Genomic DNA, 19,577 nt, shown 5'->3' with positions numbered 1-19,577 from the left:
CCGCAACAACATATGTCTATATGTTAAGGTTGACTCAGTATAACGTTTTTTATGCCATAATCTCTTACATAGATAAAAAAATTATGTTCGAATTTATAACTTCCTCTTTTGAAGTCGGTTAAAAAGCGTGCAGGTTTTGTTAGGGGTCGAGGAACCAGAGAGCAGATCTTAAACATAAGGCAGTTGATCGAAAAGGCAAGGGAGTTCCACGTCCCGATGGCTCTCTGCTTCATTGACTACGCCAAGGCTTTTGACTGCATCAACTGGAAGAAAATGTTCGACGTGATGCAAGAGATGGGAATACCGGACCACCTCGTCTCCCTTGTTCAGACTCTATATATGGATGGAATTACGAGAGTCAGAATGAACAATGAGTTTTCCCGTCCATTTAAGCCCGAACGTGGAGTCAGACAGGGGTGTATTCTCTCCCCACAACTCTTCAACCTCATCGGTGAACACATTATGAGGCTCGTTCTGGAGAACTGGGAGGGGGGTATTCGTGTAGGAGGCCACCGAATTAATAATCTTCGTTTCGCTGATGATACCACTATAATCGGTACCTCGGAGCGAGAGCTGCATAAGCTTCTGAGGAGAGTGGAAGTCGTTAGCAAAGATTACGGACTTCACATCAACCGATCCAAAACGAAATTGATGTTTGTCGATAGAGCTGGCACAATGACACGCACTCACGAACTGCGTGACCTGGACGTGGTGCAGGAATTTGTGTACTTGGGGTCATTAATATCCAGTGACGGTGATTGTGACAGGGAGGTGGTCAGGAGGGCCCAGATGTCAAAATCAGCCGTGAAGCGATTGGAGAAGATTTGGAGAAATCGCAGCAGAAGCAATAAAACTAAGATAAAGCTCATGAGAACCCTTAGCTTCTCCATATTCTTGTACGCTTCTGAGACGTGGACCCTCAAGGGCCGTACCCGATCGAGAATTGACGCATTTGAAATGTGGTGTTGGCGCAAAATGTTGGGCGTATCATGGACGGAGCGCCGAACAAATGTGTCAATTCTCGAGGAGCTAAACGTCAAGACCCGTCTATCTGCAATTTGTATGCAGCGTCTCCTCAAGTACTTCGGACACGTGGCCCGACAAAATCCTGAGAACTTGGAAAAATTAATAGTTGTAGGTCACGTGGAAGGAAAGAGAAGTCGAGGAAGATTGCCAACCAGGTGGACGGACATTATCAGGGAGGCCACAAACACCAGCGTCCCGGGCGCCATTAAGCAGGCCGAATGCAGGCAGCATTGGAGGAAGCTAGTGCAAAAACTGGACCAAGGTGGTCACGACCCTCAGTAATGAGGAAACGACAGAGAAGAAGAAAAAGCGTGATTTAAGGTACCATTAAATAGCTCCTTAACATTCTATAATTCAAAAATATTTTCACTTTCTACGTAAATGAAGAGGCGGGTAATATTTAGCGTTATGCCCAAATAACTATTCCATGCGGACGAAATCGCGGGCAAAAGCTAGTGCTTTATAACACTTGATTATATTGATAACCGATCGATCGCGCCATCGATATGATAATGCACACTTTATGTTCCAGTGCTGATACATAGCTCAGGTCCTGCGACCTTCCGGTTAAGAAGGAGCAGAGAGCCTTATGTTGTCTTCAAGCGTAACTGTGAAGGCACGTCCTTGCAGTAAGCGCGGCCCGTGAGCGCGCCCGCCCGCATCCCAAAAGAAAAACATTTCGTCTTTCGGCGCTAATTTGCGCCTCTCTTAATTACCGGAGATGTGGGGACGCTGCAGACTAGCGGGACGCTTTGATGTGGCATCCTGATTTCTACGTGTGCTTCACTTAATTTTCCGTGATTAACTGACGATAACGTTTCTTCCTATTCAGCTTGTGTTTATTTCAGCCGTAACAAAATAACATAATAATTTTGCTCTTGTTTTGTTTTTAGTTTATTAACGTAAATGAGGACACGGCGGCAAATCCTTTTACGAAAATCTTTAAGAGCTCTTTAAATGGTCCGCATTTGTGAATTAAGTTACAATTTCCACAATTTTCACACATATAGGCATATAGTTTAATGAACTACGCTCAATGGTGCCACATCCGTTTTTGTTTGTAGTTTAATGTTCGTGCATTATAAATTCTCTTTTCATTAGGAGTCGGGAGTTACGAGAGCGGGTTAAACGTATTTAAGCTTCTAATAAGGAACTTAATGTTACTTGTTTATGTGTTTCGATAGAAAATAAATAAAATTGTAACTTTGCTGTATGAGTGGGCCAGCTTGGGAGGTTCATTTTTTTTTTTTTATTGCCTAGATGTGTGGACGTGCTCACAGTCCACCTGGTGTTAAGTGGTTACTGGAACCCATAGACATCTACAACGTAAATGCGCCACACACCTTGAGATATAAGTTCTAAGGTCTCAGTATAGTTACAACGGCTGCCCCACCCTTCAAACCGAAACGCATTACTGCTTCACGGCAGAAATAGGCGGGGCGGTGGTACCTACCCATGCGGATTCATGTAGGATTGTGATTGTCATCATGGAGAACCTTAGCGACGTCTATATCGCGCAGTGGGTAGGCTGACGATAATGATGATGATGTTTGAAGAGTAAGAATACAATTATGACGTCAGATGTTCCTACCGATAGCTAGTGTTCTCCGTATACAGACCACGCGGCCGAGTCTCCTGTAGCTGCTGCCACTACACCTACAGTAGCGGTATTAGCTCCTTAATTACCTTATCTTTTCCCCCAAAAAGCTCCTGTCCTCACTCAAATAAGCCCATTCCTGTCGCGAACCAGGACCGCCTTATAACAATATTAATAATAAAAACATAATGGGTTGAATGTACACCTCCAGAACTAAGTTAAAGTTAAAAGTCAGTATGACGAATCATACGTATATTTTAAAAATCTTTCGTTCTTATTAAATTATGATTTCTAATGAAAGCACTTGATAGTTTGCGTGATCAATCTCCGAGTCAACAATTGAATTTGAAAATCGTTATCATTAAAATAAATAAAAATATTTATTGAAGTTTTTGCAAGTAACCAAGTTTAGTTTTATATCCTAAGTGTATAAGTAAGCCCAACCAACGTATCTGTTGAAAGATCAAAAATAATTCAAGTTAAAAGTAAAAACACGTAAGTACAAAAGTAAAACTCACCTCATGATAGAAACTTCTAATTTTCATAATTTCTATCAACAAGTAACTTAATTTTTCACACAACTGTACATTCATAACACCGGACAGACTTTCGCTTACAAATTACAAAAAAACCTGCAAAAAAATAACATAAAAAAAATAAAACTAAAATATTTTTATGAACATTGTTCATTTAGGCTTAGCGTCGCGGCGTGCTGGTAACGAACAATGTTCATAAAACAGTAAGGAATCAAAAAGAAATTGTCAATAATCGAACGCGTCACTCGCGTCACTCGCTTCACTCGCGTCACTCGCGTATTTCAAGTCGAGTATTCGTGAAAACCAAAGCCGATGGTGACGGCGAGGGAAGCGCGCGGGCCGCCGCGTGACACTGTCACAGCAAAAGCGCGCGACCAACTAACAAGCAAAGATAAAAGTCAGCCATCTCTACGCGTTATCTCTTCATTTACATACCGACGGGAACGTGAGCCGATCGTTTCCCATAGCGCCGTTTCCTTATAAAAATCGTAACAAATAATTTACATACCCAAAGAAAACGTATGCAAATCGATGCGCGCATGCATTCAACTAGCATTGTGGCGCGCATTAAATATCGGAATCGGTCTGTCAATCGGCAAAACAGGTTTCAATATATTTCGATGCGTCTTTGTTGCTTTCGAAGGAGATAGGATTAGGGTTAAGATTTGTCGACCCCCGGTACAGATGCGCGCAGCATCCGCGGTATCGGTATTTAATTCATTGTTCGTCTCGCGACGTTCCGAAATGATTTCTGTGAATAATGCACCGCGCCATGTGTGTGCATTAATATCGAACTTAGTGTTGAATATTTTAACCCTTGTGAATGGATGTTTGACGTAATCACTCTGAAAAATGATACTTTGGGTTTTATTGAAGGATCACTCCGAGTCATTTAGTTTTGTCGCTGACAATGTGTGAGCGACTCGGGCGGCCCGCACGTTGTAAGAATACTCATATTTTACGATGTAGCTTTTGAAATATATGGCGCTGAAATGCAATGATTTTATTAGAAATAAATCGGGCTAGGGGGTTTTTTCTTAACTCTTAATTTGTTTTTTTTTTTGTTTTCATATAGCAAATCATGTTTGAAACTAACAAACAAATGAACCCGGGTAACCTTTAACATTCGACCCTGCACCCCAACGTGTCCGTTGACCTAACATGCAAATGACGCATCAAAAGAAACCAGAAAAACGCATTCGATCGTAAAACTAATAAATCACACAATCTTCGGGGCTGTAATGTTCGTGAACTTTCTCACCGTCAAACGACACATTGACTGTTTAATATGTGAATAATTAGAAGCCCTTCGACCTATATACATTCGATAAATTAAAGAAAAAAAAACCGGTCTCTGTAACCCTTGTTCTATGATTTATACGAATCGATATGCAAATTTGATAAAAAATATAATTATACACGTTACGGATATGTCGTTTTCTACTTAATATGCGAATAGTAATTACATTTAGAGTACAGTTTTGGCTTGTTCTCACGGCGGGGCCCGATCGACTATGCTAAGTAGTCCTGCGCTGCCGAAGGTAAACTATTGAGCTCTTCTGTCTCCGCAACAGATTCAACAACCGTTTTCGTAAAAAAAACATTTTTGATTTAACGGTTTTTTATTTTAATTGAACGCAAGCAGCCCGAAAGTACTTTTAATAAGGCTTTCTTTAATTGTTCATTTAACGGTATTTTTGTTATCGCGCTAAAGTTCATCAATGAAATAATAATAAAAAATAAAAACGTTAATTCGGAATGATTACTGTGTAACGGAACGACTCCAAAACACAATAGCATTAAAACTAGGTACGGTCTCACACGCTGTAACCACGATTCGTTGACTCCGAAAGAATTTGGAAATGTTTTAGTCAAATTAATTAATTATCATCTATAATTGTGAGTGATATTGTGTTTTATTTCGCCACACATAGAGTCGAATTCCAATTGGACGTGTGGGGTAATTTTTATGAGAAATGATTATTGTTTTGGCCAATGAATGAGTTTGATCGTACGGATTAGTGCAATTTGAATTTAGAATGATCCGATGTGATTGTGGAGCGTAAACAATAATTTTAAATTAACGAACATGTTCGAAATACGTTATTTTTTTTGTTTTCTGTTCGAAAGTTCGTTCGTGTGAATAGACACATACCTACTTACCGCTTCACAGCCGCGACTCATGTCTGTATATTCACATTTTGATGGGTCGAGAGGAGCAATAGCAGAAGTCAGTATAAGCGCATAGTGATACTAATAATGTGGCCACGATCTCAATGCACTTGGGCAAGATGTAATGTAATTATATACTTGTTTACTTGCAACTTCTTCATTTTAATACAAATTAGAAGAAGCAAATCGAGTTAATTATAACATGGCAACTTTGTGTACAGAAGTTGAATAGAACACGTCTACAATAATATTATGCAATGCAAGTATCTTTACAATTACAATTAGTCAAAACATTATTTGTTTGCCAATTTCATATTACGCCAAAAAATGAATAAGAAATCGAAATTATTCTAGAACATTTTCAAATAATCATCAAAACGTTCGAATTTCAAATGGAAACGAATTTTTTTAATTATCTTTCGTAACGTCGAAAACGTGCGTCGACCTCGTCAGCGGTCACGGTACACTTAGCGCGCTGTTTAATTAATTAATATAATATTTAAAATGAATTAATATACATACATACGAGTTTTTATAATCTCCATTGGGGTTGTCAGATCGAAAAAAGCTTTTAACAGAAAAAATATATCCAGTGAGGCAGTTACGATATTATTGTGTTCTTCAAATTGTTTTCATAGCTTTAGGTTCTGCAGTAAGTTGTATATTACTTTGTAGCCTCAAGTGAAGCCACGTGAATTCATTGGCATTGGTGATGCTTTGCAAACAAGAGTGTAAATAGTTCCATAAAAATACTTTCTTAGAATGTGTCCTTCAACCCGACTCCTATATTATGATAATATTCGAACTATGCCTACGCAGGTCTACGCTTGTTTGGTAGTACAAAATGTAAAAGTTTCGATTTATCTAAGTTACTACGAAATTATAAAAATCTTCATTTATTGACAACACCTGCAACAGATTATCAGTTTTATAATCTAGCGGCCTGCCCGCTCGTCTGTGGCCATTTATTTTGTTATGCTAACCGCGCGGCCGTTTCAAATTATTATAACTGATATTTTATAAAACAGGGCGTACTTTGTTACTGGTCAGACGAGCCGGCGAGCTGATGGTTCATTGGTGACTGGTCGGTGTCTGCTGATCCGTAGACGTTAGCGTCAGTAGGTACTGGGCGCCCGTGAAACACCTTACAGGCATATTTCGTCTTCTCGCATTAAAACTGTATAATTTCAAAATTTACTAATTTTACAGGAGAGTGTTTTAAAGATTTAACATAATATGATACTTTTAATAATAATCATCTTTGCAATATTATTTTTTTGTTTTTTACCAGTTACATTATCTGTCTTTTAAAGTAATTTAAAATTATTTATTAATTTTGTTAATAGTAGTCAAAAAATAAGTAAACCAAAAAAGAAAAAAAAAGAGAAACTAAACTAGGCTCTTTTGACAGTATTTATGAGAAAAATACTGGTGATACCAAATGTTTACGCATATTAACTCAATTTCGAATATTTTTGGAAACTGTACACTTTTAATGCGAAAAGGCGATGTGTTGATATGACAAAAGTTGCGATGTTAAGAGATCCCAGCAAATCAAAGGTCACGTTATTTTGGGAGGTACAAAAATTTCCGGAACGAGTCAATCGCTACATTTAAACTTCCCTCCCAAACGAAACCTCATTACTCCCCGGGATATAACCTCTATGGGGGCAATAAATAACCTAACGGCGTGCATATTTCAAAACAACGGAAAAAAATAACACATAAAAATTTCTTACGCCCGCACTTGTAATGCTTGGGTTCGTTTCCGTTGAGACACGATTTTTCTTATTCGTAAGCTTTGAAATTTCGATGAAATTTCTTGGGGTGTGGTTTCTAAGTTTTTATTTATAAATCAAATTAGGCAGACGTCTTATGGGTCACCTATTGAGGTCGAGGATTGAGGTTGAAATTACATTAAAATGATGACTATCCTACTATACTTTTTATATCACAACGCACAATTACCTCGTGGCACAACTCGAGTTTGAACTTCGGCCTCATGTCTCAAGCAAGATGTCGGCATTCTCATTGTCTATTGGCTTCGATTACCGCTTACCATTGGGTGGATGGTGAACTCATCTTTTGACAGAACATAAAATCGTGTGCGACTTTTGTTCAGCAATAAGAAAGCAATGGAAACAAGCTCGTCGAGTCCCAAGCATAGATTTTTGCATTACTTTAGTATGCAAATGATACGAAGCGATAGATAGAGACTGCAAGAGAGCAATTTAAATTATTTTTTATGACGCTCCAGTGTATTGAGAGTGCGCCAAGAAACGCGGCGGGGAAGAACTGCCAGCGTCCGGGGTTACCAGCTTACGAAAACATGCACGAATTCGGTATTGTTGTGTTAAGGAAAGTACAATCTAATCACTAAGCCTAAGGGCAGCCGGCCACTGCTGTCAGTACATCAGAATACCCCCTCAGGTATATTTCTGCGACCGGTTTGAATGATTAATAGAAATGATGATGTAGAAGAGTTCATGAGTATAATTTCAATAGGAGCCTATTAACGCTACAACGTGAGAAGGAAAGATCGATAGGGCGGTCTTGCATACAACGGTCACCGATTGATACTATGACCTTCTGATTCTAGAACTTTACCGGGTGATTCATATCAGCTGGAGCTCGCAAGACCTAACAGTCATTTTGTAACTGCGTAATTAGAAATGTAAATCTCTAAATTAAACAAATAAAATGTGTTATTTCAAAAAGTGAAGTCTAGTATCCCCGATTTTTACTCTAAGGAGTATTGTTGGCTTCGTAAATATTATATGAGCTGTTCGTATTGCAAATTTGAATAGATCGAGTCGGTGCGGTGTTACACGTTCGAATTTTAAAAGAGATACGCCGGAGCTCATCGCAAATTTGAATTTCGAACAACATACATATTTTACTCGTAAACAATTCAGGATGTCTTTTTAATAATAAAAAAAAAACGAATCGAATATCTTTTTGAACATGAATCTTATTGTTATATTATTAAATTTCATTTTTATTTGTATTGTTATTATATTATTATAGCGGGAACGTTACGTCATTATGTTGGCCTAATATTGAAAATTATTATTACCGCGTCCACTAAACGATACACGCTTACATAAACTTTTTCTAGTATTTTGTAATTTTGTTTAGTATTTATCTGTTTTACAGCATCAACGACATTATTTCTTCAACATACCCCATTTAATCCCTAAAAAGGAATTTAAAGGGAATGTCTTGAGCGGAACAAGGGAAGAATCTGATTAGCCTTTATGATATATAGCTCTGCGTAAGCGTTAGTGGCTCTAATTTGAATATTAGACGCGTTATTGAAAAGGAAACTTTTTGAACGGCCCTCGGCAAGCTTTTAATGGTTATTGCTTACCCCCCTTCCTCCTCCCCCCGACCAGTGTGTTCGGCAATCATTCCAAACGGTTCAGGTGCTCTATATTTTTTCGCTGAGAAACTAATCTTGGTGCTTGATTAAGTCTTAATTGAACGTACATTAGTCGTTTTTGTGAGGTCGTCGTGGTCTAACGGATAAGATGTCTGGTACATTCGTGTTGAGCGATGCAACGGTGTTCGAATCTCAGGCGGGTACCAATTTTTCTAATGAAATACGTATTCCACAAATGTTCACGATTGACTTCCACGGTGAAGGAGTTAGGTACAGAGTGTAATAAAAATCAAACCCGCAAAATTATAATTTGCGTAATTACTGGTGGTAGGACCTCTTGTAAGTCCGCGCGGGTAGGTACCAACACTCTGCCTATTTTCTGCCGTGAAGCAGTAATGCGTTTCGGTTTGAAGGGTGGGGCAGCCATTGTAACTATACTTGAGACCTTAAAACTTATATCTCACGGTAGGTGGCGCCTTTACGTTGTGGATGTCTGTGGGCTCCAGTAACCACTTAACACCAGGTGGGCTGCGAGCTCGTCTAATCTAAGCAGTAAAAAATTGTCTGAATGGCAGACGAGAAATCTTGAGCCGATCACTCAGTCAGCGTGGTAATCAAGCCTCGTGCTGTGCTCCGGATCCACCCTCGGTGAGTGAATGTGCTCCAAGCCTCGGGCACCGCTCTTGTAGAAGGTGGCGAAAGGTGTGCGGGTGACTCACATGTATTTATTTATTTTACAATATTTTATTATAATTACACTACACAACAACACATACATACTTTATTTTATATCAAGACATTTATTTATCACACAATCATACAAAATATTAATTACACTAAGCAAAATTAATTCACAAGCATAGTTAGGTGCTATGCTGCGGTTATCGCCTGACTATGCTCGTTTTTGTATGATGGTGTGATAAATGAATGTCTTGATATAAAATAAATTATGTATGTATTGTTGTGTAGTGTAATTACAATAATAAAATATTATAAAAGAAATAAATACATGTGAATCAAAACCACATTACTCCCCTCCGGAGACCGTGTCTACGGGCGATAGTAATCTTCCAAAAAAACGTGCAACTTAACCCCCTTGAGAGGCTATTTCAGCGTAATCTTAACTAGTAGGCTCACGGGGCTCAAACCTGACGACGTTGCTAACACGAACCCTAGCAACAGCCGTGCTTCGCAGAATCTACCACCGGATCGGAAACTCGACCCACCGAGAAGATCCGTCGAGAAATTCAGTGGGCTGTGTCTGTGGGTTAAAGCCCCGTGAGCTACACATCCGGCAAATCTAGAACAGACCCTTGTGGCTACTGGTAACAAAAGTATTGTGCTTGATTGTGCCGCGAAACGATCACTAGTTCCGGCTTGAAGGCGTTCACTGCGGCATTTCGGTCTCCTCTCCCACGAGCGGTCGCTGCCATCACCTGCCGACTTACTATGCCTTCATACGTTTGGTTTAACGATAGAAGAACGTGGAGTGATCCGGTTGTTCCTTATCGTGTCATATGACTCACTTCTGATTAGAAGTGTGCGGCGTGAGACTGTTGCCTAGGTAACCGAAGACTACAAGAACGTTCTATACTTACATTCAATTATGTTACAACGCCAATGAACCGTTTCATTAACTCTTTACTAAACTTCTTCTACCTCACAAAACAGTTTCAAAATAAAATTGAACTCTGTCGAACCTGCGACCTCTAAACGGATAGTTTTAATTTAAAATCAAACAAATAACGCACTTCTAAAATGTCGGAATAATGACTTGTCTCAACTAATAAAAGCTGCATTATTTTTTAATTAATAATAAAAAAGTTTTTATCTATCATCAACCGGCCAGCAATTACACTGAAATAGCATAGGCCGTTATCGTTTATTTAGAACGCGTTCTTAATTCGAAACGCTCGAATTCGAATATCGAACGGAAGCGGAAACTGTACTGATTCTAATTTCAAACGAAATATCGCAACGTTTGTATTGATAAGTATTTTTTTTGTGTAGAACACAACGGACAGTTATTATATTGAACGGAAATTTACGATAATGACTTGTAATAGGGCGTTCTATGCAAATGTTAGTGCATGGCCACGAGCGCACTTGGGATGCAGAGCTGGGACGAACGGTTGAGCTATTGATGTTTAATAGCTTGTCTTGGAAATACTCGACAGTTCGGAATACGTATGAGACAATTTTTCTTTATTCTGATGCGCAGTTTTATGCAGAATTGTCACGGATGTTATTATTAACGTCTTGTTATTAGCAGACGTAGTAGATAATATTATGTCTTTCCTTTTTTGACGTCGTTTTGTATCGATGATTAAAAGTGGCCATTGGCCTACCTATGTAATTATTATGTCATATTAATTTGATTTTTGAATAAATGACTTAACCTTCTGTAAGGTTTGTCAAAGTTAGAACATATTGTAATGAGTTTCGTTCGCAGCTTGCAACCCTGTCGTGTATTTCGGTAGAAACTCATAAAGCACGATTACCGGTAATGTCACGCGTATTCGCGCGTTTTCATTTTTCGGGGCTTTCATATCGGGAATACGAGGGATCCTCATTCCGACTAACTTTTTTCAAAAACATTTGTAAATGAAAGATGTGGTTCTAATATTTTAAAACGCGTAGTATTCGATGGACTATACACGTTCAAAATTAATTTAAAAACAAAGTGCATCTAAAATGCCTTGTTTTACTGGTGGTAGGACCTCTTGTGAGTCCGCGCGAGTAGGTACTAACGCCCTGCCGATTTCTGCCGTGAAGCAGTAATGCGTTTCGGTCTGAAGGGTGGGGCAGCCGTTGTAACTATACTGAGATCTTAGAACTTGTATCTCAAGGTGGGTGGCGCATTTACGTTGTAGATGTCTATGGGCTCCAGTAACCACTTAACATCAGGTGGGCTGTGAGCTCGTCCACCCACCTAAGAAAAAGAAAAAAAAAATAATTAAATAGATTTTCCAGTTTTGCTTCGACGTTGGTGTTCAAGACAAAGCTAAACAGCTGAATCTTAAATGGAGATCATTGGGCGCATTCACAATCGATCGATTATACCGCGAGACAAGGTGACGGCGCAGGGAGGTCCGACGGAAGGATTACGACGTACCTACATTAGCATACGTAATTCGTGAACACATCTGTCCCGCGACACGTGGGCGACTCTCGCTTTCTTATTGTTCAAATATATCGTTACACTCTTTTCAGATCTTTTGTGGGCCATTTGAATCGCGGCCCGATCGCAGATAGTCGCCAGCGAGTAGCACGGAAGCCGTTTTCAATTTCAGATCACGCTCTCAGATATGTTTCATTGTAATTGAAATAATGCATGCTATTCTTCTGACAATGACTTGATTTGTGATAAAATTAAAGTAAATAAGTTTGAATGATTGCGATTCACAGTTCAGCGGGTGTCAGTCACTACTCGAACGCCGTTGGATCGATTGTTGTTCGATTCGAAAATCAAATATTCAAATCTTTGAACACAAAGCGACATGTCGCCTAATGAGCCAATAACTCGCAAGACAATGGCCGAGCGTGGGCGTTCCGAATTCGAAATTATCACAAAAGAATATTAATGTTACACTTATTCAAATAGCGCCGATCCATATTCAAAAAATTATCTTGTCGTTTAATTTCAATGGCGACGGCGACTAACTTTTTTCAATGTGACGTTCTATTTTTGAATTAACGTACGCATTGTGATCGAACTGTTTTTTCTCTCCGAACTATGAAAGGCTCCCCCTCGAGCGTCGCTCTGCGCCGTATTCAAATATGGATCACGCTTTTTTTTTAATTATTATTAATACTTGTTTATGATTTTTGTGCCGAGTACATGCTTTATTACTATTTCCTGTGCTGTCAACACTAATGAATGTGACGTCTGTGACGTAGGACATGTGTGCGCGTGTTCCACACACCCCTGCGCTACAGATATAAATAAAAATATCATATTATTAAACACACCGCGAAGCTTTCGTTTCAATGCCGACTGTCGAATTATTAAGGATAACGGAATTAAAATTCTTTGATGGCATTTAATAACACACAGTAAAAAAAAAGGGGGAGCGGAGTAATCACGTCAGAAATTCGTTTCGATCGAGAAACTCAAATTAGAGGAATGGCGGTCGGAAGATTTCTTTGTCTTCGACCTAATGAGTTTTTAAGTCGATTATGGCAATTTTTCATAGAAAAACGCCTTTAGTGATGTATCGGTCGAATCAATCACTGTAATGTACAAATTGGTGTTCGGGGCTCGGCCGACCCGCGCTCTCTTACCACTAATGTTCTTTCGCAGTGATTGTGTTCAATTGATCTGTACCTTGAGACCAGATGTAGTGAATGCGGTCGATGATAATAAACAGTCTTATTTGTCAAATGTAACTCGCTAGCTTTAATTCATTCGGATCGAAGGTACAACTTACGCACCTGCTGAAATTTAAAATCAATGCCTTTCTTCTGTTGAAGTTCTCGCTCAGTTACGCTGGCATAATCCTCTATGTTACCAGCTTATGTAGGAAAAATAATAACCTTGAAGTAAAGAAAAACGTAAACAAAGTGTGTAATTGGCTCGACCAAGACCGCGCCGACCGACGTTTGATGGCGCGTCGGTCCAACTGTCATATTGACAGACACTCTACCGACGATCCATGTCAATCAATGTTTTTTTTTCATCGCGTTTAATGAAACCGAGTAATCCTTGACACAGGTAGCGAATATCAACCGAAATAAACAGTTAAAAGCCAGAAACGGAACGCGCCCGTTGGAACTGTCCGTCACGTTCCATATTCAAACGGGCCAATGCCTGAATGGACGTATTGTTTTAAAATCCGAACAGCGTAATGAATGCTTTCGTTTTTTTTTTCAAAAATCGTTAATCGAGCTCTTTCACTTCATTTGTTTCGAAGGCTTTATTTTTTAAATTGTATTGTGCCAGTCCTCCTGGATTCGAGACTCGTTCGATTTACGAATAATAATTAAAGTTCTTTTTTTTAAAATAGGAATTGTGTTAGAACACTAGAGTGTAATTCAATACGAATTAACGACTGCGCCAGGAGCCGTGGTCCCGCTGCAAACGTAGCTTGTGTTCTTACTTCGGCGAATAACAAATTTTGAATGAAACTATCAGGCGAGCAAGGATAATGAATTATTTCCGGTAAAACACTTGTCGTAATGTTTCGTGATTCATGAATATCGCATGAAAAAATTAAATTGTAAATAATTGAATTTATGATTACGTATTAATGACAGCACGCCAGACGGAAAACAATTTGGATTGTTTAATATCAACCTAGAAGTAAAAATAATTACTAGCCGGATTTTGATTACACTTATGGAAGAATTAATAGCATTGGCAGTTACGTGGTATCCGATGTGATCCCATCTTAGTGACAGCCTCCAAGTAACACTCGTCCGACTTCGAACTGGATTTCGAATTAAAGATAATCGATAGAAGAAAAATTACCTCAAACACAAACAGCATCATTACGTACCTGCGAACGAACGAAAACACACATTACACACACACAGACACACATAGACAGATAACACAATGAATTTATATATGAATGATGTTATCGCAAGCTATTGCCATCGGGGATATAAAAATATCCATTTTTCTACATAAGAGCTGGGCGTGGCTGGCGGAAGGCACGCCCGGCTACAGCTCTCGCCACGTTAAAGGTGAATTTCCGATAAACCTCTCGTATTAAAGTTCGATCGCTTCAGACGCCCTCACTATCTTCAAGATATCGAAACGCCTTCTTAAAGAAAAACGAACACACGAATCTAGTCTTTATTCATTTAGGGGAAAATACTAAAGTCCCGCGCAAGACGACGCCGAGAAATATATTGATGCGGTATCGGTTTTCCATTAAAAGCTACAAACGAAACGAGTTCTTATTTGAAGAGCGCTAAAGACGTTAGTTGCATGCGAGTCTCTCGTGGAATGTATTGACGTGTTATCGGAGGTGGTTCCGTCCTTTTCTTTTGTATGGTTAGCACGTATGTGCGTCCCCTTTTACAGCGCAGGTCGTCGAGATGAACACGGTCGTGAACTGCGCATTCTTTCTTATCGCGCCGTAAATATATTTATTATAATTGTTCGCTTTTATGTCGTCCTAGTACTTTTGTGTAATTGAAGATTTAGTATTTAAGTCGACATTGCGACAGGAAATAGACAATTTGACACGCACTCAAACTAAAACTCGAATAAAAATAATCTTTGTTTCTTTGGTTTAGTTACCTGAACGAATAACAGATGGCGATAGTAGTAGCTTTTTTGTCAATCAAACTGTAGATAATTTTTGTCAAATAAAGTTTACGAAGTGACGCAATTTTGTGTAGGTTTTTTAGATTTCAATTAAATATTGTTTCATTTATATTTTTTTATTTTTGGCTCGAGTTATTTCGAGAATTACTCGTGATTCAGTTTCGTAATGTCACATTGGTACACACCGTTTCCAATGTTTATTTAACTTCAAAATATAAACTAATCAATTCTGTGAACGTCAAAGATGTTTAATTTTTATTATGTTATCTCGAAAACGTCTATTTGTTTGAAGCAGCCAGTTATTTATATGAACTAGAAATAACGTTATGGAAACATAACGTAGCGTATGATAATTATGATACATGTGGCGTCTCAATCGAGATGAACTTTTTTAGCCTGATTTATTTACACGAGCGGCGCGTTCGAGTCCTGGATGTGTATTAATTGTTTATTTTGTTTATTTAATAAAATCGTATTTTGTTTTATTACCGTCAAAAGATTATTGTTTTAGTTTTTCTTGATTTATTTTACGACTGTAATAAAATTATATTGTAAATTATTATTTTTCGGTAAATTAACTTCGGCTTTTGTTTGATTTCAAGGTGAACGATTGTAACGTTAATGATCACTTGTTTTTTTGTTTGCTTCCAGTCCTTCCTGAAGCGACTCTATTTACCCTTGGACTTATACGCGTATTATTTACTTAGATAAGGTTTTGAATAATTAGGAAATTGTGAGGGTGAAAAAATGATTAAATAATTTGTTTGCTCATTTCACAACGAGAATGCCGCCGCCCACCACCTTGAGGCGTGAGACGTGAGGTTGCAGTAATGTGATTGGTAAACAGTTAATTACCCTTGAAACCAAAAAGCACGACTATAAGTTAGTATGAAGACACCCGCCGATCACATGTTCACACGGAGCGGAACTATTGACCCTAATTACGGCACGGCTCAGTGGCAGCATACAAGGGTAATCCGGGATTATCCCAGTCGGACACCTCTTGATCGGCTACCGGCCTTTATGGGATAAACGAACACTTCGCTCCACAAAACATTTTGTATATTCTTTATAAGTTATCGTCGGATTTGCTAGGCTTGCCATCAGCGGTACCGGCGGCTTAGCCAACCGATAACCACTATAGAACATTTTTCATACTGCTTAAAGCAGAGAGCAAATGAACTACCGGACATCGAGCTAATGTTGGCAACATGAGTCCAAACTTGAGACATGAGGACTTTCGACTGAGTATTATCTTTAGTTTTGAGTCTTTGTGCTTTAGTAGAGTCGGCGGGGCGAATCTGTACGGCTTGATTCGTCTCCATCTTATTTCAAAATAGTATAAATGTAGGTTTGTCGATGTTGATTCCGCGTTACCTTCAAAGTTTTTTTATTGCATGGTTGGGTGGCCGAGCTCACAGCTCACCTCATTGTGGTTACCGGAGCCCATAGTCATCTAGAACGTAAATACCGCCATACACCTTGAGATATGAGTTCTAAGGTCTCAAGTATAGTTACAACGGCTGCCCCGCCCTTCAAACCGAAACGCATTACTTCACCTTCACCGTGGAAGTCAATCGTGAACATTTGTTTTAGTACGTATTTCATTAGAAAAATTGGTACCCGCCTGCGGGATTCGAACACCGGTGCATCGCTACATACGAATGCACCGGACGTCTTATCCCTTAGGCCACGACGAATTCAGTTACAACGGCTGCCCCATACCAAGTCATAGGTCTCGTACTAATTGTAAACATGAAGCAGTCTTTAACTCGCGATTATCCCGGGGAGCAATTTACGAAGGGAAGGCACGTAGGGCGAGGGCCCGGAGCCGCGACCTCCGGTCAACTGAGCCCGATACTATGAAGTATTTATTGAGCTGCGGTCCACCGACGAGTCCATTGTGTGTGGCCTTTTGGTTCGACGCCCTTCTCTTTGCAAATTAAACTTACGCACTCTTAGTTATTGAGTTTATTTTCGAGTGTGGGTTCAGATAGACCGTGGCTAGCAGACGAATGACAGTCATCGTCAGTAACTATGTTGCGAGGCTGCCGAGAGGCGACCTCCACCAGCCTGCATCAGCGCACGAGTGTCTGAATGATGTGTTGATTCAACTCACAAAAGAACCGAGGAATGTAGATCTACGCGACGACCTAAATTTAGTATCGAAGAGTTCGGCGAGCGATCTAGCCATAGACACAGCCCACTGAGTTTCTCGCCGGATCTTCTCACTGGGTCGCGATTCTGATCTGATGGTAGATTCTGCGAAGCACTGCTCTAGCTAGGGCTAGTGTTAGCAAATTCTCTCAGGTTGAGCCCGTGAGCTCACCTACCCGTCCGCGCGTAGCCTCTTAGATTACCAGCGAATAGGTTGGGAAAAAAAACAAAGACTGGTACTCTACCAAAATGCCTTATATTCGATTGCAATCGTGAAGCATTAAACCGAGCACCGCACTAAATATAAACAGAAGTACCTCCATCGAACGCCAGATGGGTGTCGTCACGGCGCGGGTTTGATCCCGGGCACCTGTTGTTTATGGACTCTTCGATTACGCCCCATTAGCAGTCGACAACCGATACTTAATACTATTGACTCAGCGATTTCGACTATTAATAAATCTGGCACAAGAGCGCGCGCTCGCCGCCGCCGCTACCCAGAGGTCGCAGGTTCGGGAATGATCGTCGTGTACGATCTAGAAAAATGAACATGATTTGTGTTCACGGGCGCTCATAATAGGTTAGTACTTAATATGCATTTATTTAATCGTTTATCTAAATTCTATATTTTTTTCATTCTTTATTATTATTATTATTTGCCTTTGTAGGCAGACGAGCATACGGCCCACCTGATGGTAAGTGGTCACCGTCGCTCTTTATTAGAGCCATACACCTATTAGGTTAAATCGGCTTAAATAAAGTAAAAAAATAGCTCGTGATTTATTCGTGTATCAATGAAGCATTTCTCATGTTCATCCGATTTCGTACCCGTCCGATGGGAAGCGCCCCTTCCGGAAAAGCGTTCACCGGGAAAACAAGCGGAAGTATCGTGGAGGAAGGAAAAAAATGATACCCTTCGTTGAGAATTAGCATCGAGCGGGGGCGGCGCCCCGTGCTCCGCGACCGCCGCTTGTCAATTTGTCGGCGTCAACAGTTGACGGCGCCGGCGAAACGTCACTCGTGGTCATTATGCTTTACAAACGATTTATTTGGAGTTTATTTAATTAAAAAAATTATTTATGGACTTATGTTTGTCGCGTCAATGGCTTCGCAGTATCGCGTGTGCGGATCCTGTTCGCAGAAGCCGCTGGTTTGGGAATAGCTTAGACGCTATCCGGAGTATGAATGTTACAACAACAGCTGTATCGAGTAGCAGAATGGCAGATGGTCTATAAATAAATGTCCTGTAAATTATTTGTAATAATCTTTCTCGCGGAGTGCTCAAATTGTCAATTAATGTCTCTTATTCTGTCATCAGTTATGTTCGCCACGAAGCTGTTACGATCTATCAAAATGCAACGGAGCACTCGTGTATACATGTTATAAATATCGACTTACTATTTGTTTTCGATAATTTAATTTAATTATATTTTTAATGTTTCAAATATTAAACGAGTAGGTATTTCTTTCCAGAAGTGTTTAACAAACTTTTCTGGAACGCATCTTATAAATTAAATAAAATCGAATTTTGAATTCGAAAATCGAACGTCTGCAATCAGACAGGTGATTCGTTAATTCGTAAATGGAATCCGTTTTCGTTCGTCTCCGGGAGCGCTCGGCTCACTGTGGGAACGTCACGTATTAAGTTCGGTATTTGAACAAAAACCCGAACGACGCGAGCGATCGGCGATACAATTAACTAGGTACCTTATTATCTGGCTTCATTAGCGATCGCCATTAACATCAATAATTTTTAAGTACCCTACATTCGTACGATACATTCTGTACTCGACTAAGATTTGATAATATTTGTAATATAAGCATCGTGCAACGTTCGATTTATCGGACGTTTGCAGCCCACCTGAAGCGCAGTGCGGAATCCTCATCACAAAACTGACGGAGGTTTGACAAGAATTTTGAAAATTGAAGAATAGTCGGGTCGTTGGTTAATGGTTATGGAGCCCGTTTTTACGACAATAATTTTATTATATAAGTTTCTCCTTTCGATTGGAGGTTAGGTGGTTTTTTTTCTTTCTTCTTTTCTTCTCTGTATTATGATTTCTAGTGTTTCGAAGCTACGGTTCACGTTCAGAGGCCTCGAGTTAGGGTTTGTGGGATTCCTAATTAGGCAACATTGTTGCAGACATCAGTGGTCCATCGCCCAGGCTCGCTTATCACCAACGAAGTCAGAGTAAAAGCCATTTTGTTTCGTAATTCAAATTCAAATTTCAATCCCAAGTGCTTGATATTAAATTAAAGAATAAGTGCCTGTTGGATTAAGAATCGGCAAACATCATTTGACGATCGGTTTGAAACTTTATTTTTATTGCGATTGGTGCTGTTTTCTAAAATGATATACCTATCGTTCCACAATTTCACTGTTTAATTTAGTCACTTTTGTAATATTCCCTTAACGGGGTCTTAGGTTTG

General features: G+C 39.6%; 1 protein-coding gene across 5 annotated transcripts in view; it reads right to left on the bottom strand.

The window, feature by feature from the left end:
- Positions 1 to 19,577, bottom strand: part of cut (homeobox protein, cut) — a 182,117-nt gene that overhangs the window by 117,092 nt on the left and 45,448 nt on the right. Inside the window, exon 1 of one of the 5 annotated variants that reach the window (XM_089733680.1) lies at positions 3,142 to 4,716. The exons of the other annotated variants lie outside the window; for them this stretch is intronic. Coding sequence (XP_089589806.1) covers positions 3,142 to 3,216 — 75 coding nt within the window. The 5' untranslated portion in view covers positions 3,217 to 4,716. Of the gene's footprint in view, positions 1 to 3,141; positions 4,717 to 19,577 lie in introns of those variants that run through there. 5 annotated transcript variants of the gene reach the window in all.

The sequence above is a fragment of the Bombyx mandarina genome, chromosome 16 (assembly GCF_030267445.1).
Source record: "Bombyx mandarina strain Sakado chromosome 16, ASM3026744v2".
Taxonomy (NCBI): domain Eukaryota; kingdom Metazoa; phylum Arthropoda; class Insecta; order Lepidoptera; family Bombycidae; genus Bombyx; species Bombyx mandarina.
The sequence above is the reverse complement of the archived record's forward strand: the minus strand, read 5'-3'. Positions and strand labels throughout refer to the sequence as shown.